Source organism: Parambassis ranga, chromosome 21, assembly GCF_900634625.1.
Source record: "Parambassis ranga chromosome 21, fParRan2.1, whole genome shotgun sequence".
Taxonomy (NCBI): Eukaryota; Metazoa; Chordata; class Actinopteri; family Ambassidae; genus Parambassis; species Parambassis ranga.
In genome coordinates, this window is record NC_041041.1 from 9,325,259 (window position 1) to 9,346,494 (window position 21,236).

The 21,236-nt window shown below is 42.3% G+C and overlaps 2 protein-coding genes across 2 annotated transcripts in view; both read right to left on the bottom strand.

Moving 5' to 3' along the window:
- Nucleotides 1-305: 305 nt before the first annotated feature.
- Nucleotides 306-5,071, bottom strand: tnfaip6 (tumor necrosis factor, alpha-induced protein 6). The gene is made up of 6 exons (XM_028393796.1): nt 4,903-5,071; nt 4,151-4,288; nt 3,225-3,386; nt 815-1,043; nt 626-666; nt 306-537 (listed from the first exon to the last, which is right to left on the bottom strand). Exons 1-6 carry the CDS (start codon nt 5,000-5,002, stop codon nt 422-424), a joined length of 786 nt encoding a protein of 261 aa, XP_028249597.1. The 5' UTR covers nt 5,003-5,071; the 3' UTR covers nt 306-421.
- Nucleotides 5,072-11,329: 6,258 nt separating this feature from the next.
- The window catches only part of itgb5 (integrin, beta 5), a 28,615-nt gene continuing 18,708 nt past the window's right edge, over nt 11,330-21,236 (bottom strand). Inside the window, exons 12-16 of the mRNA XM_028393469.1 lie at nt 15,675-15,897; nt 14,896-14,996; nt 13,587-13,706; nt 13,074-13,240; nt 11,330-12,971 (exon numbers count right to left, since the gene is read on the bottom strand). Coding sequence (XP_028249270.1) covers nt 12,876-12,971; nt 13,074-13,240; nt 13,587-13,706; nt 14,896-14,996; nt 15,675-15,897 — 707 coding nt within the window. The 3' untranslated portion in view covers nt 11,330-12,875. The remainder of the gene's footprint in view (nt 12,972-13,073; nt 13,241-13,586; nt 13,707-14,895; nt 14,997-15,674; nt 15,898-21,236) is intronic.

Here is a 21,236-nt window from a genome sequence, read left to right on the forward strand (position 1 = left end):
CTTTGACCCCACTGCGTCACAACCGGAACCGCCCCGTTTTACCTTATAAGGAAAGCAGCAAAAGAAAAGGGACAAAAAAGCTGAATAATAATAATAATAATAATAGTAATATGCCTTTCACCTTCCATTTCTTGTTTCTGAATAAATTATCTTCTGTAAAAATAGAAGTAGACGCAACAATACAAGAAGTCTGCAAAAAACATCCTCAGAAAATCCACAAGCCACAGTTATTTTCCATAAAGTAATACTGAGGACAGCACACAGTCTGAATTGTTTATTTTCCCACAACACAACACAAAGTCAGCTTGTTTATTTCACAGACTATTCCTTTAATCAGCTATAAAGCCTCATTACTTACAGTACAGGAGGTAAACATAAATACAGCAACAGGATTACATCAGTGTGTCTAATTCTCTTTCAGTCAGTTGTGTGTTTGATTCTGTGATTTTGGAGCTGGATTAACGGCAACATATTGTAGCTGGAACCCGCCCCCAGTGATCGAAGCATCTGAGAGGAACTTTAGCGTCATCACGTTTCCTGTGAAACAACAAGCACAACCTGTGTGTTATTTTGTAAATAACAAAAAAAAAAACAATAAACACACAAAAATGTGAAGCCGTGTCACCTGTGCTGATGATGTCATCAGGTAAATAATCTCCACAGAACCTGAAAAAAACAGTGAAATCATCATTCAGTGATTTCAAGTCTGAAAATAAAACCATAATCATGAAAAAGTCACATTTCTGAAGAAAAAAGAGTAAGTTTTGGGATCTTGAGTATCTCTTGAGTACTCTGGGATCTTTTAACCCCTCACCTCCCTGCGAAGCCTGAAACGTCATCATAACTGTCGTAGACCTCCAGATAATCTGCCAAACATGCCGTGTCATCCTCCACATCAAACTCCAGGAAGTTCAGGCGAATCTTCTGACCCAAACGCACTCGGATATGCCAGTAGCAGATCTGCTCATTCTGGTACTCCTCAGGGAAACCTGGAGACTGAATCATCTTCTGCTGGTCTGTCAGAACGCCTCCACACTCCTTTGCTGTGAGACACACAGAGAAGATTTTACAAACACCATCAGTCACCAATGGTACATGTGTAGACTTTTATATGGGGTGGATTGATGGCTGATAGAAAGGCAACAGTAACTCAGATAACTACATGCCCATGCTTGCAGCAGATGGGGTACAGCAGCAGACCACACCAGTTGCCACTGCTGTTGGCTAAGAACACGAGACAGTTCTCCCTGTTTAAGGTTTAAAAGTGTAGAAATATCACTACAGTTACAGACTTCAGGATACTCGTATGACATGCAGTGAGGAGTGGATGTGTATAAAGTGGTCTTTGTGTTCTCAGGCTAAATGACTTCTTGATCAAACTCCTTTTTAATCAGTGGGTGGGATCATGATTTTGCATGTGAAGCTGTCTGGTTTGGGGGTCTGTTTGTTGCGTGTGAGCTCGGATTCAGAACAGGAATCCATTTGTGGAGAAATCAAACACACATGTGGAGCCCGGTGACAATGCCATCCAAAGCTGTTTCTTCCAGACGTCCTGGAGGGAAACAAAGCACAATGTACTCTGACATAGTTTCTCATTTTGAGATAATTAAGATGGGAAGCTCACATGGTTCTGCCAAAATGTCTGTCTGTATCTCTCTCATGTCATAACCACTAAATATAGTAATTACTGAAGGTGCTTCTACTAGACATCAGCTGTTGTTACTGGCTATATGGTTGCATTTAAAGTAAACAAACTTGTAAACAAACATGAACGATGTCTGGGCCAATTGATCAGATACATTATGAGCATTAACAGTCATGATATAGCCAAAGCTGGCTTGTAGGTTTTAAATAAACTAAAACACTTTTGAAGGTGTCTCTGAACTAATACATTCTGAGCAGATCATCTCAGGTGTTTGTTTCTGTTGCTTTCAAATGCTTTTCGGCTCTACTTGAAGCACATCATAGCAATCAGCCTGATCATCTGGAATAGTGGATGTTGGATCCAGCCTGATGTGTCTGGTTTCTCACTGACGGATGTTTTCCATTCTCCTGGTTTACTCTGGGTTGGACCTGATAAGTCAGACTGAGATTGTGGTTCAGTGCAGAGACTGAACAGTCCTTTCTTTTCTTCTGTGGTGTTGTCTTTATCATCCCTCAGCTTCCTGAGTCTGTGCAACCTCAGACGTGCTGACTGATGTGAGCTCAGGTCTCCTCCTCTGAACCACACAGCCTTCTAAACACACTCTCATTTAAACCAGTCTGATGTTTCACAGTGATGGATAAGCGCCACACATCTGCATGCATCTATTTTTCCTCATCCTCACTCACTAAACTGTATATACTGATGTATAAACAGGAACTCATATTAGCATAACAAGCCTGAGGTGATGTCAGCGCTGCTGCTGCATTTGCCACCTGATCTGTGTTCCAGAGGGGTAAACAAAAACAAATATTAATCCAACATAATGTTTAATTTATAAATAAACCTTCCACCCTGAAACCTGACAGTGTTGTTAGAACATGATTGGTCACCATTTTGAGACAGTTTCCTGAATGTTGGGTTCAATTAAAGATACAGTAAGACTAAAAATGCTATATTTCATTTCTGATGCATCACTTTTGAAACATTTGCAGTTGTGAGCTTTCACTGTTTACTCTCTATTTCCTTCCAACATAAAGTTTTGTTTAAGCAGATGCAACACATGATGTAACATGACGTGTTGATGGAGAAATCTTCCTGTTTCTCCCAGGTGTTTCTGATCCAGAGAGTCCAAAGTTACACAGTTTCAAATCTCAGCTGTTACTGACTGAACTGAGACGTTTTCAGGGAGAAACTTTTAAACATAACTGAGGTATTCTCTATGAAGACTCTCATTTATCCAGTTTATATCCAAAAGATGTTTATAAGAACCGATGAAACTGCTCAGGGGAGCTGTGGAACCTCTATGCAAGGAAACCAGTTGCCTCGATTTTAAACTCTTGGTTATTTTATCATACAGTGAGTCTGAAAACACAAACGCTAAATGCAAGGATGAGGGTGTTCCTCCTGTTACTATACATGATCACACCATCTGTGCATTCCTGTGGTGGAAAAACCTCTTATGTTATATCTCCATATACCTTCAAACTGGAAGACCACAGTCACACAAAGGGACAAAATTAGCGTGTACCCCTGAGTTTTACAGTGATATCATGTAATGTTTTTGTGTAGCTGTACTCACAGTTGGGGTTGTAGCAGTAAACATCCCACTTCTCGCTCTTGTTCAGCCTGTATCCATAGTCAATGATGCCGACCTTCCCAAACCCGCAGTTGGGTCCGGCCTTGACGATGGGGTAGCCAACACGTCCTCTGTCGAACCATCCAGCAGCGCACACATGAAAACCTGGAGGACAAACAGACACTTGTTGGAGACATTACAATCAGCAGAAGGCCAGAACAGGCCTGATAAAAGCGAGACCTCCAAGGTGGAGATAGAGAGGTGGATGTTAACGTGTAGCAGAGCAAGGCGGCTATAAATATTGATGTAACCCCCCTGAGGAAGGTGTTAACAGGGTTTTTTTTTTACAATACCTATGGGCCTGTTCACAATATGAGTCGTGCAAGAGCTGAGCACTTTCGGAAAGAAGTGATTCACTCACTTGACCTTTAGCCTGTGAACACATCCTCTTTCTTAACATGTTAAAAGCATTCCAGTGTTTAAAGAGGCGTGTCACTGATGTTACAGTAAGACCTTGTGTTCTTTCAGACAGTTCATTATACAGACATCAAAACATAAATAATAGTGATCCCACATCTGGATTCATGCTGTCCTACGTTGTGACAGGGTACAGGTTATATGTGTTTATTTTTCATTCACCTTCTGTCATTTCTTGTAATGGTTTTACTACCTGTGTAAGTATTTTGTTTTTAAATTTGCAGATGTTGAACGTAGGAGCCCAAAAAGGAAGTTTAAAAAATACTGTTGCCAGTTCTTCATAAATCAAACTTGTTCTGAACAGCGACTGGCATCCTGGGAGCCAGACTTCCTTCAGCAGCTGGAAGGTTATGGTCAGATCTCTCTGCTTGGGAGTTTTCTGGGTTTGGTAATGTGGAAATCAGTAAAAACTGAGCATGTGTATTCTGTGTGTGTGTGTGTGAGGTGCTAACCTATCTGGCGAGCTTCCTCCAGTTGCTTGTAAGTGGCCAGCGTCCCTCCCTCGTATTTGCAGACAGCTTTGGCCTCTTTATACGTCAGCTGGTATCTCCCTTGGCGAGACTCTCGGTGGTAAACTCCAGCTGCTTGTTCTGTCAGAGAGAGCAACACAAACAGAGCCACGTCGGTGACAAAGACATGAACTGGTGTCTCTCTCTGACCCTCTCGATGGGACTCCTGTGCTGATCCTGCTTTACGCATGCATGACTGCAGAACCTGGCAGCTAAATTAGCTGCCGGGTGATTTTCTTCAGCTCTTAAACCTGTTTGGTGGACACATATTAAACTCTCATGCTCAGTACTGCCTTCACTCTTTCACCTCTTCAACATCAACAATGCAAAAACAAAGGAGAAATGTTTCCTTAACTAAAACGAAAACATGCTGCAAACACACACGGTTCACTGTCACCCCATTAAAAACAAAAAAACGGGCTGAAATTAGCTGTTTTTTTTTTATTTGGAAACCCCTGAGATGAAGTCATTTCCACATGTGCAGTGGCCTCATGCAGCAAGCTCATAAACATGCAGTTTGGCACAGAGGAAAGCTGCCTATTAATCCTCCTCACAGTGTGCCTTTTTGTAGGAGGAACCTCTGCAGTGTTGGCATGAAAGGACAGAAACATTTCTCACCGGCAGAAGTAGAATAAATTCTGGATTACAAAAGAAACCACTGATAATAAAGTTATGGAATAAAAGCAGTGATTTACCAAGCCATATGGAGTTGTGAAATATTCCATTTTTGAAGCCCCATGCCTGCGCCTCCTTCAGCAGGAGGCAGAAGGTCCAGAGGAGAGCCAAGACGCGCATCCCGCAGCCCTCAGCGGTAGCTGCTGTGTCCAGGTATTTCCAACAGCAGCTCTGTGCTCGGCCCCTCCACTGCTGCTGCTTTAATACAGACTGCTGTTGCCTCCCAGGAGAGGAGGGGAGTATCAGTGCTAACTACAGCCTCCTTTCTCCTTCACAATATCTGCCTAATATTTCACACACACATTACACACATATACTGTAATAGTAAGTACATAAGGAAGTACTTTTTGTAAGACACCATCTAATGGCTTAATGGCAATAAACTGGACTCCATTCGATTTGGTCCTACCTACATTTGTTACAGTAAAGTTTTTTATTGCTATTGTATAACATGTTTAGAGGGCAGATCCATATAAGGTCAGTGGATAAGTTAATGTTTTTATTGCAGCTGCTTTAATTTTCATTCATTTTGTGTAAAAAAGCCTCTCACCACATCACTAACATTATCAGCACTGCTGACTGTGACACTGACTACAACTTTCAGCCTCCTTTCAGCTCTGTTTTATTTAAACCAACAGCAAAAATATATATTTTATCTTGTGTATCTTTGTCTTTTATTCTGTGTTTGTCAGTGAGATTGAATTAAAAACATAAATGTGACATAAAATCAGCTCATAAGTTGGCTGATATTACTTGGTGGGGCTTAAACCTCCAACCTTAGTCACTGATTGAGCTGAGAACTGTGTTGAGTTTGTCAGCCCAGCTCCCTTGCAGAGAGCACCGTCAGCACAGTTGCTCAATAATATGGACCATGGGGGTGGGGTGGGGGTGGGTGTAGGTGGGGGCATGGGGCTGGCCCTGTTGGAGTAAAATGAACATGTGTGAGGCTTTCCAGATGTTAGAGGTCTCCCACATGTTCAGTAATGGGGTCCACATTCTGAGGAGGAAAAGGGGCCACTTTGAAAAGAAGCAGAGTTTGTTGATAATCACATCATAAGTCGTCATTTTTATTAATATGATTGCTGCAAAGCATTTGCTGTTTCTGTTATAATTATATATTATTATTAAAAATAGATTAGATGCATGTGAAATAAATTGTTTACACAGGAAATGGTGATCTGGAAAACGGTGAAACTGGAGGTAAAAGGAGAGTGACCACTGAAACAAAAGCATGAATATTTGTATGGTTATTGGTTAAAAAGAAAAACAGGTTGGTTGTTTGTTTACGTCATTACAAAAAAGTTTACAAAGTACACAACTAACTGACCAAACAGTGTTTTGCGGCCTCTTTGAATGGCTTTTTATTTGTTTGTTTTGTTTTTAATTGATTACTTGCGTCTGACTATGAGGCAGTGTTTATACTATGAACCAAGTTTTAAAATACAGTCTTTTGGGAGGGGGGGGGGCTTTACAGGAAGATTTCCTACCTAAAGAATCCCAGGTTAATGTGAGAGCACACGCGCATACACACACACACACACACACAGGGTGAAATTGTACTGAATTGGTTCCAGATCTGCACGGAAATGATGTGTAGCGTCTTAATTCCCAGCGTGCCGCTCCCATCCAAACCCACACATGGAAAGACCATCTCAGACACTGCAATTGTGACACTCTGTACACTGTATATTACAGCAGTATTTTAGTGAGAGATTCATCATCATTTCCATGCATCCTATAACTACTAACTGGTCACGCTGCTAGGAGCGAGCAGTCTGTATGATGATTAAGCAACAATAAAAGAGCAGTAAATGATTTGTACTGCTGACATCATGTCTGTCCTGCCTGAGGTTAATTAACACACAAACATGTTAAATGTGCACAGGAATAACAGAAAAAGAGGGACAGAGGGGGCTGGAGGAGGTGGCTGGGGAGAGCAGGCTCAGAGAAAGGAACGGTGATAGATAGAGAAATACTGTCCTGAGTAATGACATCTGGTCCCTTGATTACAAAATACGATAATCTACACTGAGGATGGTTCACCGAGCAGTCACTTCCTGTATCTGAGTCACATGGTCTTCTCCTTTGCCCCGCCCCTTTAGCAGACAAGTGGTGGGCCACGAGTCTTTTGATTCCACTTGGGAGAGGTGAACATGTGTCTCAGCAACTCTTTCACGATCACTAAACTAACTATTTGATCGAGGTGTCACAGGTTATACATCTTCAGACATTCAGACACCAGCAGTTTGTTTTTCAGGCAAATCAATCAGGAGAAATTTCACTTTGTTGGCAGGCTGAGGAGCACATGTTCATAAACGTCCAACTCATATAAATAACCTGAGCAGAATATACTGGCCAAGTAAAAAAAATATAGAGCTCTTTGGTCACAGAGATGTGTGTCTGGAACTGGGAATCTTGTTTAGGTCAAAGTAATCATGAAAAAAGCAGTCGGCCACAAAAGTGAGAATTGGTCATCGTTTCCTCTTCCAACATGACAATGACCCAAAAGCATACATATCTGATGTCTACCTCTATAAATCAAAGTAAACTTTTTCGACAGGTCTGCACAAAGCATTGCCTTAAGCAATCTGCTTTAAAATCTGTGGAGTGTACTAAAGACCAGGCTCCATGTCAGGAGAACATCAACTGTGGAGGATGCATCATGGGCTAGGATTCCTCAGGAGATGCCTCAAACTTGTTGAAAACTACACCAAGTGACTTCCAGGCTGTTATCAAACAAAAAGGATACCAACGATTAGCATCCGAAGGGCTCATAATTTTGACATTGTTATTTTTAAATCTTGAGTAATCATTCTGTTTCTGAATAAAAGTGAAATAAAGTACATTTCCTAAATGAAACTACACTCTCTCTCTCTCTCTCTCTCTCTCTACCTTCCTTTCTGGGGCAGCGCTTGTTTTATTGCTCAGAGTGTCTCAGAAGAGGGCTGTTACTCTTACTGTAAACCACGCTGATGGAAAGATGCAGCAGTCAAGGAATAATAGTGTTTTTGTTTCTGTGCTGAACTGACTGATTTCCATGACTTTACCTCCTGGATTTATAAACTGCTGCTGGTGGTTCAGGGGGTTTCTCACTGTGGTGGTCAATGACACACATCCACTCATGCATACATACTCATACAAAAGTGCTCCAGATTCTCCTGTTTCAACATAATTCCCTCATCAGTCCACACGTGTCCAGGAAGAAGGAGATTTTAGAGAGGAACAATTTTCTGTTCAGCTCTGACCTTCTCCTGACGTTTACCTCCATCCACCGCCATGAGATAAATATGCACTACAGTCCGTTCTTATGCCCAAGCAGTGGATGCAATAACGTGTTGATGAAGATTCTCAGTCATCCAGTTCATCATACGTAGAGAAGATTGAAGCAAGGCGTCTGGATTTGTAGAGTTTTCTTGAAGACGTTTCGTTGCTCATCCAAGCAGCTTCATCAGTTCTCGGCTGTGTGATGGGATAACATGTGTCTCCAATTGTGGCCAACCTCTACATGGAAGAAGTGGAGAGAAGAGCCCTGAGTTCCTTTCCAGGAACCACCCCCACCCACTGGTTTAGATATGTGGATGACCCCTGGGTCAAAATCATGACCAATGAAGTGGAACAGTTCAGCGAACAAATCAACGCAGTGGACAACAACATCAAGTTCACTCGGGAGGACACCAGGGATAACAATCTGGCCTTCTTGGACTGCACAGTACATATTAAGGAGGACAGGAGCCTCAACGTGGAAGTGTACAGGAAAGCCACACACACGGACCAGTACCTGTTGTTTGATTCACACCACCCACTGGAACACAAACTGGGAGTCATCAGGACCCTGCAGCACAGAGCACAAACTGTACCAACCAGCTCAGAGGGGAAGAAGAAGGAGCAACACCACATCAGGAAGGCCCTGCAAACATGTGACCCCCCAACAACAACAAGAAGGACAACACCAGGCGGAGAAAGAACATCTCCATTCCATATGTGTCAGAAGTATCAGAGAAACTCCGCAGGATCTTCAACAACCATGACATCCCGGTCCATTTCAAACCGATGACAACACTGAGACAGAGACTGGTTCTGCCACCACATATAAACTGAGGTCTGCCACCACATATAAACCATGTTTCCCCACCAAAGAGTTAAAACTGATGAAGCTGCTTGGATGAGCAGCGAAACGTCTTCAAGAAAACTCTACAAGTCCAGACACCTTGCTTAAATCTTCTCTACGTATGGATGCAATAACAAAATTAAGTTAAAGTTAAGTAAAAATGATCTAATGTTGGAAGTCAGTTCAGATCTCACCAAATTTATTTACATTCTGTTCTAGTATCAGGCCAGAGAAGCTCAACGCGTTTAAAAGGAAAGGCCGAATGAATAAGAATGGGGGTCTGAGGACCAAAACTAAACTTTAAAAACAGACAGATATAGTCTTTCAAAATGGCTGCCTTCTGCATATATTTCTATGATAAAGGAACTCTTGCCAATTTTTTTGTGTGTGTATGTGAATCAACGTATGACCTCATTCTAAATGTTATTTTACATAGTAAATATCTGGCCAACGTATGCTCAGATTAAACATCTGTGAACATGGATGTTATGCGATGATTACATATGAATTTTATAACAGTCCAATTATTTAATATTAGAACATAATAAGAAACAGACTTTACTGAAGCTTTACCGACATCTCCATAGCTCACTAGAGGGCAGCAGAAGGCAGGAAACACACTGAATTGTAATGGACACACAACGCAGGACTTCACCCAGCTACTGCCAAGAAGGACACAGTGTCTGAAGTATCACTCTGGGCTGCCGACATGTGCCGACATAAAAACAACGACAACGACAAACAGATGGTTCAAAAACCATCTCTGGTGTCTGCAGCATATAGATATTGGAAGTTATAATAAAACTATTCAGCGAAAGGAGGTCAAAGGTCACCACACTTTGATTTCCTGACAGTGTGGTTTCACACGATTCACTGAGATGACTTGTGAGGTCAAAGCGGGGATCATGCAAGCAGAGAAGACTGGTCTCTCTCTCTCTCTCTCTCTCTCTCTCACACACACACACACACACACACAGACACAGACACAAGCTATTATTCTCTGAATCATCTGGACCTGGGAACTAAACTCAGTTTACACAAAACATTTCCATGACAAAGATGATTCACAGAAAAACATTGTCTTCACCTAGGGGGCGCTGGTGAGCCAGTCTTCTGTGAAAATGGGTGAATATAGCTTGAATAACTCTTACAGCTGCTTCTAGACAGAAAAATCTTAATTTACTTAATGCTTGAATTAAACAGTATAAATATCAGTAATATACTTTAAAAAGACAACTGGCCTTTCACCTCTTTAGAACTAAGGTCATGTTATCTACAACACGGCAGCATTCTGAACTAGATCTTGAAAATGACTGAATGAATTTATCAGAATTATTTTGAACTTCTGGAGTAAGAAGCTCAGAGTTTGGATGGGTGGATCATTTTGGCCACATGGGGGCAGCAGAAACAAGCTGATATGTCACCACCCCTGTTTAAAGATGTTAGAAAACAAACATCGTTCATTTAAATGTCTGTCTGCTACAGCTAAAATCGAACACCCAAGAATGATTTAAGCTGTATGTAGACAGAAATATATGATTTAAAATGATAGACTCCAGACTTCTTCACCCGCTGAGTGTTCTCATTTTGAGGAACTGAAACAGAGATGCTGAATATTCAAACTGTGAAAGACGCTGTGTTCACAGAATAAAGCAGAAGGAAACAAGTTCATCATTCAGAAGACAGCATGTCTATCAAAGTGCTGCAGCTTTTTAAAAAAGACACAATCGGCTGTTTGGCACCTAATGAGGATATTGATTCTGTTCATGAGGTCAGAGTGAGCAGCAGTGATTTGCCTCCATCATCAACTTTTAAAGGCTGATGTCCATCTATTGATCCCCTTTCCCTCACCTCCTCCTCTTAGTCAGATTCGACTTGACTCCATGAGTTCATCACTGCTGGCAGATGCTGCTCCATCAGAAGGGAGGAGATCCACACAAAAACCACAGAAAGGGTGGAGGGACAGATTTATGAGCACACCTCAAGCAGGATTAACAGAATAAACACAGAGATGAGACAGAAAGGAACAAGAACACAGGAAACGCTCGAGGACAGGCTGCTGATCGAATGAGCCACCTGTCAGTGTGTTATGATGAAGCTGCATGCTGACGTGGAGTAAAATGTGAATGCATAATTAGAGAGGCATCATAACTGGGAGGGGCCTGACCAATGAGGTGTAAATTAGAGGACTTCCTGTCTAAGAGATTACACATCAAACATGTTGGAGCAGCGTTAACAGTGCAAACAGATGTTTTACTGACCTTTGAAGTCTTCATACACACACATAAAGACAAGCTGCTCCTCCTCCTTCAGAATAATACCACTGAGACACGTTACCATTTGACATTAGCACATTTATTGTGTTCTGTGTGCAGTTACATGAACATGGAGTGTGTGTGCATCCTCTGGGTGGAGGTGTTGATCTGTGAGATCAGGACCGAGTTAGTGAAGCCATTTTCATTTCATTTGGCACTGTATGTACAAACGTCCTCATGTAATATATTTACACATTCATCTCTCTCGCACACACACACATACACACACACTCCAAGTCCCTGCAGCTTTAACTGTAAGACTATCAGCATGAAGGCCACCTCTCCCTTCTGTCACAGTTCTCTGACAGTTCAGACTTCCTGTGGGTGTTTATGAGCCTGGACGCCGTGTGTCCGCTCACAGCTGGCAGGGTGGACACACTGTCTGTGCTGTGTGCCCAAACTCACATTAACTCAGCCTTTTAAGGTCCCACGGTGCTGGCTGTCGAGTCTTATGTGCGAGGGCGGGTGAGGTTTCATATTTTTCTTATTGTCAATAACGGTAAAATGAATGATCTTATTGCTGTAGAGCGTCATTATTGTCCCAACTACTATAAATTAGACAGCATGAGTCACACTTTCCTAAATTTGACATCTTCATACTGTTTTGTTATGACTGAGCAAGAGTTGAGGTCATTTACAACAAACATTATAAAACAGGAAAATGCTGTGAATCAATGCAGAATTTCTCAAAAATGTGTGACTTTAATTTTAGAAAGGTTTTTACCACGTAATATTTGACATTGATGGCATTGTTGATTTACAATTTTTGAGTTATTCAAGTAAATTTCTGATTTTTTTTTGTTGTTGTTTTTTGACTTTATGATCACAAAAATTCAAGTTTGTCACACAAATTGGTGACGTCTCTCATAATGTTATGCACAGAAACTACAGCTCCTTAGCATTTAGGCTATTTAGTAAAACAAGCCCAGAGAAGTCGGGAAATATTTCAGCTCATTGCTGCTTATTGTTCTTTTCATGGCAACAATAAGACACAGAGTGACACCAGCTGCAGCCTTTTAGGGTTCAGATGGAAGATGGTGCCTTCAGATTAAGAGAAGGGAGTGCAACTCGAGCATAGGACACACACTCTCTCTCTCACACACACACACACACGTCATAAATGAAATTTAACTTTTTACAAGATGACTCGGAATAATCTGTGCAAAATGAAAATAAGAAGTCTATTGCTTAGTAAATGTTAGTAGTACCAAAACATCATTGCAGGCAGAAAATCTGTGCTTTTAATCTGGATTATCTGAGGCCCTGTTGGTGCAGAGTTAAAACTAAAAATGTGTTTATAAAAATATACAAATATAAGCAAACATCCTGCTGCTCTGTACAAAGGTGTGTTTCTGTGTGTGGAGTAACTCTGCTCTTTCTCTTTTGATTATTTTCCTGCAGCAGCATCAAAGTCTGAATCTTCTCTGTACAAAAAGATAACAAGGCCACAGATTCCCCCTCCGGACACTGTTCAGTTCATGTCACCATGATGAGGGGCGAGTGTGTTCAGTCCGGCGTCCTCCAGGGATCTGCTTGTTGGACCGGTCCTGCCGTGCCCGGGTCTGATGGATCAATGCAGCCCTCCATTGTAGGACTTCCCGAACATGTTGAAGTCCGTTTCTACAAAGTGTGTAGAGACGGGCTGCTTGTACAGAGGGTTGGAGGCCTGAGAGAGAGAGAGAGAGAGACAGAGGGAGGAGGAAGAAATGGCTGGTGTCGGTATGATGTCATCAGTTTGATTTATAAGTTTGGAGAGGACTGTTCGTACCATTTCATATCGGGCACGTGAGCGTGCACTCTGAAATCGAGCAAACTCTCTGCGGTCATGAATGGTGATGACCAGCTTCCAGGCAGCGAGCAGAACTACTCCCACCAGCAGGATGCTGCCAACCACCGCCAGCAGCACCATGAGGGCATCCGGCCCACCGCCACACTCTGAGGGAGGAAACGAAACGGCACACAACACAACACACAATGACAAAATGTCAGTGTCTTCATCTATTGAGCAGAAAACATGTTTGAACCTGGAGCTACAACAGTAAATCTGTACATTTACAAAAACATGTATTTTCTAAAATTACAAGAAAAAGAAAAATCCAATTTTACTTTTGGAAAATTATATATTAATTAAATGAATACATTTCAGAGAAAGAAAAAAAAGATGAAAAAGTCACAAATCAAAGAAAAAAATTATATATTCTGAGATAAAATGATGAATTCCACATATGTATGAGAAGAGAAGAAGTAGACAAAAAGAAGTCATGCTTTGCCTGTGTCTGACCTGGCTCTTTAAGAGCTGTGAGGATGGACTGTCCGCTGGCGTGTTCAGAATACGTGAACTTCATGACACAGTCGTTGTCTGTCTTATACAGACACAGGACAGCGCCGGGCTCCTCTGTTTCTGGAGACGGAAGAAAAACAGACACACAATCCATCAGCTTCAGAATTACTGCACGAAAGGAGAATGAAATATTACTTCTGTCTTGTTAACAACACCGAGTGACAGAGAGGGGTTTCCTATTAGAGACATCAGTGAAGGTTTGGTGTAATGATTAGATAAACAGCAGAGAAATCACTGCTGTGAAATCACAACTGAAAAAATGACCCTTGATTAAGATGCTGATATTCTGAGTGTTTTCAGTTGATCCTCATCATTCAGGAAGGTTTCAAATCTCAGAAGGGAGAGTGAGGTCAGACTGCCCGTGTCCGCCCCTCCTCCTTTATTTCATGCACAAAGTATCTGGAATGTACATGTGGAGACCATTAGGGGAATGGTGTGGAATGCTATGAAACACATCAGATCTGGGCCAGAGCACACAGAGCCAAGACGGAGCGGGCTTATAATAGTCTCACTAACAAAACCCAGCACAGCATCACAGAGCCGTGACGGCTGTAAATCGCTGTGCAGAGAGGGAAGACACAGAGGCAGAGTGTGTGTGTGTGTGTGCTCTTAGTGGTTGTGTTCTACTGATACTGACAAAAGGGAGATCTTGAAGCACATGAGCAGGTGTAGTTGTGTTTTTTCTGGTTTGTGAAGGCCCAGATTGGCACCTGCCACATTAAACCCACTGAATGAGCAGTGAGCCTTCGGAAAGTCGATGCATAAGTAAAATGTTTAAAATTGCCAAAATCTCTGAAATAAAACAATAGTTAAATCCTAAGTGTTGCAATGGGTCCATACAGACAAATGACATCATCACAGTCCTTACAGTGCATTGCATGTTGTCACATTGGTCAGTGTGTACACAACCTGAGGCATGGCATGATGCTGGACTACAGGTAACAGATTAAACAGCATTTATCAGATGACAGATGAATATCTGGAATACATGTAACAGCAGTCTGGCTGAAAGTTGTTGAACTAACACAGACATTCTCATAACATATGTAAATAAGGGCTCACTTAGAGCATCGCATTACTTTAATTCACTGAATTAACTCTGGCAAAGACCCACAAAAACAACAGTAACAGTTTAATCACAGGTGACAGTCTGGAGGGACGTAATGTTAAAAAATGAAAACAGAGGCCACAGATGTGAACACTTTTGTCTTCCAGCAGGCTCTGTGTGTGTGTGTGTGTGTATACTCACTGAGGGTCTCCACAGTGATGATTTCATCCTTGCACAGGCGCTGGCACGTCTGGTTGTCTGCGAGCCGTCCAGAGTTGAAAAGGCGGCACTCGATACACTCCCTGAAAGAGAGGAGAACACGGTCAGTGAGAAAAGCAGCATCTTTATCCAGGACACGGAGAAAGGGCAAAATCTGCATCTGTTTTGTGAAGTCGCTGTGTTGTGTTTGCTCTGCAATGAAACTGGATTTTGTAATAAATAAACAAAGAAACAAGCTGTACAAAAACATGTAAATGTATTTCTGTAAACACATCCATCTCACTGCCTCTTTTCATCTCTCAAACATCATCTAACTGCTGACAGAACAGTGACAACCTGTCTAAGCTCTGGTTAGGGGTCAAAGGTCGTTCCATAAAGTGCATTTCCTTGGAAAACTTGAGCCATGTGGCTGTTGAGAGGACACAGCAGTTATTCTGTTCTCACAGGAGATCCTTTCTTTTTACTAGACGTCTGATATTTAACCTCGACCTTGCCGCCACACGGAGCGATGCAGGTTCAAACAACAGGGCAGCGCCTTCATTTCTCAGGGTCACAAATGCCATGAGAGTGTTCTGAACAGCTCTGTTATGGCTGCGTCATCAAAGCAGAGATAAGTCCATAAGAGAGTGAGTTATGTGAGCAGTTTTCTTTGGACTTCATGTGTGTGATACTTTGACCTTTTTACTGACTGAAGCAGATTCCTTGGGACAGCAGACTGTTTTTAATCTCCATCAGAGGTGTGAAGTGTGTTGTGGCTTTACCTTTTAGTGCCGCAGGCGTCGGGGCAGGTGGGGCATTTCTCACAGGTATCCCCAAACGCCCCGGGCTCGGTGCACTGACAGCGCCCGCAGACACAGCTGCCTCGCCCGCTGCACATCTGCCCATCATCTGAGATGCAGGACGACGTCTCCGTGGAGCAGTTGCAGTTGTCACCAATGTACCCAGCGTGGCATTTACACTCCCCGCAGTGACACTCACCATGACCTGATGAAGAGAGGAGGGACATTTAAAATGTATTATTAATGCCAAGCAGCAGGCAAAAAAAGTTTACATTCTATGGGAAGTGAGTGGAGTTTTAAGTTTTAAGTGAGGAACTTGAAATTCATTGTCTTTTGTAGCACTGTTCTGTAAACTCTTTGCAATAATCTTCTGCATTCAACAGTTAACTCTCATGATATTTCTGATCTGACACAGGAGTGAAGGAGAAACTGGGTCACTGGCAAATGAAATCATAGCTGAGGAGTGGCTGCTCCTTCTGTCCAACACACTCTCACAGCTGATCAGAACAGCCAGATTATTCTGCCACTCAGACACAGTGCAGAAGAGAACCGTGATCAGATCCAAGACAAGGTCCCAGAGCAGGATTTTCTCTAGTCATCAACAAGTTTGTCGGGGTTGTGCAAGTCTCTGTCTGCAAGATTTTTTATTTTTTATTTTTTTTTAGGAACATCTTGTTTATTCCACGTGTGCTGCAGGACGTTTTAGATGGAAAAACTGAGACTGATCAAATTAATGCTTTTTGTGGTTCAGCCACCTCCCAAAGCTGGGTGAATGGGGGCTGCCATGATGAGTGGCATGCAGCTGACTCACAGCACCAATCCTGGGAACATGTCCTTAAATGACAGCACTGCTGTTTGGGCATCCAGAGGGCAGAGAGCTGAGGGGAGGAGATACCAAGTGCAAGTCCTGGCAAGCTGCTACCAGATCTACTGCCTGCAAACAGATCAAACATGTGGACTGGACTTTTCTGCTGTTCTCCCACCATTGGACATTTTTCTGCCTTACATACTTTCACTCAAACTACAATGTTTGGTGACTTTTGAACCTGATTTTAAAGGGAAGCTCTGTTTAACCGTCACTTTAAAAGCTCTGATTGGCTGTTTAGAGCAGCAACACAAGTGCATTCTGGGAGTCTGAGTTTGAAACACCACAGCCCGCTGCTCTAGTTTTGATTCCATCTACTCTTCCGTCACACACATCGACTTATCTGCACTGCATGGCCTCGTCTGCAGGATCAGATCTAAATAATAGTTCCCGCATCAACACACTAGCAGCTCAAGTGAGCCAGCTTTGGTTTTTATCTCACACCAAGTTGGAGTTGTCTCCGCCTTGTCACATTTGGCTCACTGCTCTTGAGATGAACTGGCATCCTGACAGAAGGGAATACCAGCACTCAGCACCGGCTGAGCCCACACCAGCTAACCGTCAGCGTGCCTGAAAACAGATGTTCAAAACAAATGCACAGGCTCTTTATCCTTTTTGTTCATTTCATCTTAATTTACTGCTCAGCAGTGAGATTAAACACTTCTTATCATCAACCCAGCTGCAGCTACATGCAGCTTCCATGATATTTTGGAGACATTCTCTGAGGAAGATTCATAGCTTACCATCACTCCTGCCAGCTGGTGCTCCTGACTGTGAATCGTCAGTCCACTAAAAGCTGAATTATACCCTGTCTAATCTGTCAGACTGGTGTTTTTTTAAAGGTACATTTATGGGATGAGGACTATTTTCTTACACTGCAGACACAGCCGATGAACGCATATTTTGCCCCAAGGGAAACACACTGGATTTCACATTTAAACAGGCTTATGTAAATATTTGGAGATCATGCTGGAAATGAGCTGCTGGCTTATTTGTTTTATAGAATGATATTTGTTGCACCATCAGATGATGCAAGGAACGAAAGCTTTGGATTTAAAAACAGAAGCTCATCAAATGATTAACTTTCAATAAAAGCATTATAGAAAAACAGAATGCACCAAGAGAGTGTAGGAAAAAGCATTTGCTCTGTGGTGAAAACAAACTTAATTCAGGGTGTTTTAGAACATGCATCCTATCCAACCTCATGAGTTTTTGACAAAACAAAAACCACCAGTGATCTATAATTTCGCTTTCCACAAGGAGCTAAATGACAGCATCCATCACTGTAAAAGCAACAAGTATTGATTATCTGATGGGCCATGAATGCATCATATGTGATGTTCTTCCTCTGCTTCTACTTCTGCTTCTCACAGGAGGGAAACATGTTTGTAAAGTTGTCATTTTTAGCCACAACTTTAAAATGAGCCTGAAGCTGCATTAATGAATTGAAGCGCCGATTACACCAAAAATGTCTGTGGCTGTTTTTCGGCTTTATCTGGTCTGCAGGAATCATCTTCCACAGAGCTGAACTCAGCGACCCTCGCTAGGGAATGCAGATGTGATGTGGCTGCATGCAGAGGGACGTGATGGAGGACGGAAAACGCTCCTTCCCACTGTGGACGCAGACAGAGGGAGAGAGAAGCCGGCACTTCCTGCAGCAGCGGTCACAGAGCTGCCTGTGTCCCAGAGGCTGTGGTGTATTTGTGTGTATATGGAAAGAAAACATGGCTTCTGATCTCCAGTTGCACCCTGAATCGTGGCCCTGTGCTCTACTCTTATGAAAAGCTGAATGTTTGAAATGTTTGTGGTGCGCCCTGCTCCGTCTGTGTCACAGGAAAGAAATGAACTAAAAAAAGAAAAAAAGTGACTGCTAATTTCCTGTGGGTTATTCTACATAATCAGCCTACTTGTTTAGAAGTGCTACAATATTTGAAAACCTTCTCCGTTTAGCCGCTTTCCAATGTTTAATACACTGAGGCAAATCATCAGAGAAAACCCACAAAGCTGCTGATGTGCCAGAAAAATCTCACTCAGGATAATTCCAGAGAAAAAGAAACACACTACACAACCTCTACATTTGGTGTCAGAGATGTGTTCTACAGAGAGAAAAGAAGGAAGGAAGAGGCCACCGCAGCAGAGAGTCAGACTCTGACTGGCCATGGCCCCCACAGAGAAGACCCCCGCCCCCTTTAATAAATCATATTCAGTTCATACAAACCATACAGTCATCTTTAATCAAGACATAAATGCAAAACCCAATGAATAAACACATAAATCATAATTAAACAACATATTTACATCACTTCTGCCCACTAATTTAAGTGAAAGAGGTGCTGGCTCAATGAGGAACGGTAATTCTAACCTCCACCGCCTGTCACTCTAAAACTCACTGGCCCCACCTGGCCACCCCTATGAATATGTTCTGGGGCTTTCACCTGCCTACTGACCGCCAGAGGACGGATCACACCAGACCAATGTGTTGTACATGCTGATTTTATGGACTGAATTATTTTCTGTTTGGCCAAAAACTGTAAGAATCATAATCTCATAATCTTCTTTTTGGCTTACAATGAATTTTAACTCATTATTATACAGAGGCACTTATACACAGCCATACTCTACAGTCTTGTGGCGTTTCCTCTTTTGTCTGACTGGCTTTAATGACAGAGCCCTCTATGCACTCATTTCAGAGACATTACAGAACCATTGCAGCGTGCAGCTCCTCCCTGACTCTGGGAAGAACGTGGAATACGACCTTAGATGACAACAGAACAATATCTCCATAAAGCAGCTTAATTACAAAGTGGGCTGTGGTTTTCTCAGACTGGCCTGGAACTGAATGTCTGACTTAAAAGAAAACACACTGAGAAAAATTAAACAGGAGGGGCTCCCACTATGAGGTCAAGGCTGCAAAATGAATATTATTTACGCTTTAAAAGGGAATAAAACCACATACACACACGGATTCCAGCCCATTAGTGGTCAGGTTTCATTTCAGCCAGCTGAAATTTCACATCAGCAAGTCCAGACAGAAGTGATGCTTTTAATGACAGCAAGAGGAATTGTAAACAGACCCAGGAGAGAAACACTCCTGTGAACCGTCAGGCAGACTGCTGATGAAGTCAAAACGTGTGAGGCTTCAGGGTCATCAGAGGACGAGGTCAGGGTTTAAATGCTGTCAGTCACATTTTTTTTGTCCAAGGAAGAATGATCTATCTGTTTGAAGGCTAAATGCTGGGAAACACAGCCCCCTGATAAGATAAGGAGACCAGCTTCTGTTTCTTCTTTTCTGAAGGTTTAATACTCAGGAAGGAAAACAAGCAAGGGAAGCAGAGCTAAATGTCATCAGGACCTTAATTCTTTTGGAGATTAACTTCATTTCAACAAGAACATAAATATCAAAGGCAGGTGCAGCCAATGAATCACAAAGACTACAGTTACATGACTTATCTTTTAAGCCAGATTGGAGATTTAGAGACCCGAAGCGCACACAGACGTCATCCTGCTCAGTCAGACTGCAGCAGAGCAGTTTTTAAAGTCTACAAATTCTGCCTGCCTTAGCTCAAGTCATGCAACAGTCCGAGCCTCCCACAGAGAAATGGCTCTTCAGAAACCATTAGGTGATGTCACAACACTTCATGCATACATATATACAGTCAACGCTTGGAGCCAGTCTCACATGGACACTCAGGAAAATAGCAGCTTTGACACTTGACTGTGTTGGCTCTCAGACCCAGAGGCTCCAGCTTGTTTCACAAAACAGGCTGTTTGGCTAATATAGGCTATGCTAAGTTGACTGTGACAGCAATTGCACTTCCCAAAATCTCAGACTTTCTTCAAGTCAGCAATTTTCCAAATATGTGTGTGTGTGAGGGTAAAACAGCTGAAAAATGTGGACAGTAAAAATGTGCAGGTCGTGACAGGCTCTGTGCTGCACAGCGTGCAGTACATCATCAGAAATAAGCAGATATGTGGTGTGTTTGAGACAGTTTGACCCCGTTGTCCTTACAATAAGGGACAATGCAGTTGGATCAATTACAGGTATCAGCAGCTGTGATTTTTATGTAAATAACAGCACAAGCCTGACAGACAGCAGTCATTACATCCGTGAAAACAGTGTTTACTTCCATTCTCCTCAGTGTCCGAGTCACAGGACGCCTCAGCGTCCACCAACATTACTCACAGCCAGCAGAAAACAAAAGACCACAACAAAAACACGAGTTTCATAACACGTAGGGAAACTGCTGTTTATAAGCACGCAACTCCACACAGCAATCGGAGGAAAAAAAGATCATTATCTTTAAGGAAAACACTGCATGCTGAGTGTCATTTAAATGTAGAAATTAAGTTCCTTGGTGTTTTGGAGTGCGGCACCACAGAAATGCCAATCAAAAGAAATAAAGATAATCTCTGTCCAAGCTTCTGAAGCCTTCACCAGCTGCTGCCTTTCAAATGAGAGGCAGTCATGTAGGAACATTTCACCCCAACTGTTCAAGACGTTCTTTTTTATGTTCAGTATACACTCAGTCACAGCACATGTCCAACTCCGAATCTAATCAACCAATCACATGGCACCACCTCCATGCATTTAGGGCCTAAATGCATGCACAGGACTACAAAGAAGAATATCAGAATGTCAAGTCAGAGTTTAGTCTTGACTGTATATCTATAGGCTCCAA

Bases quoted from the DNA above. Each gene is read 5' to 3' on its own strand.
- tnfaip6 (XM_028393796.1), bottom strand. From the start codon at position 5,002: ATGCGCGTCTTGGCTCTCCTCTGGACCTTCTGCCTCCTGCTGAAGGAG. The intron at 4,289-4,902 runs GTAAATCACTGC...TCTCTCTGACAG, and splicing joins TCACAACTCCATATGGCTTG to AACAAGCAGCTGGAGTTTAC. The intron at 667-814 runs GTGAGGGGTTAA...TGTTTTTTTCAG, and splicing joins GTTTCAGGCTTCGCAGGGAG to GTTCTGTGGAGATTATTTAC.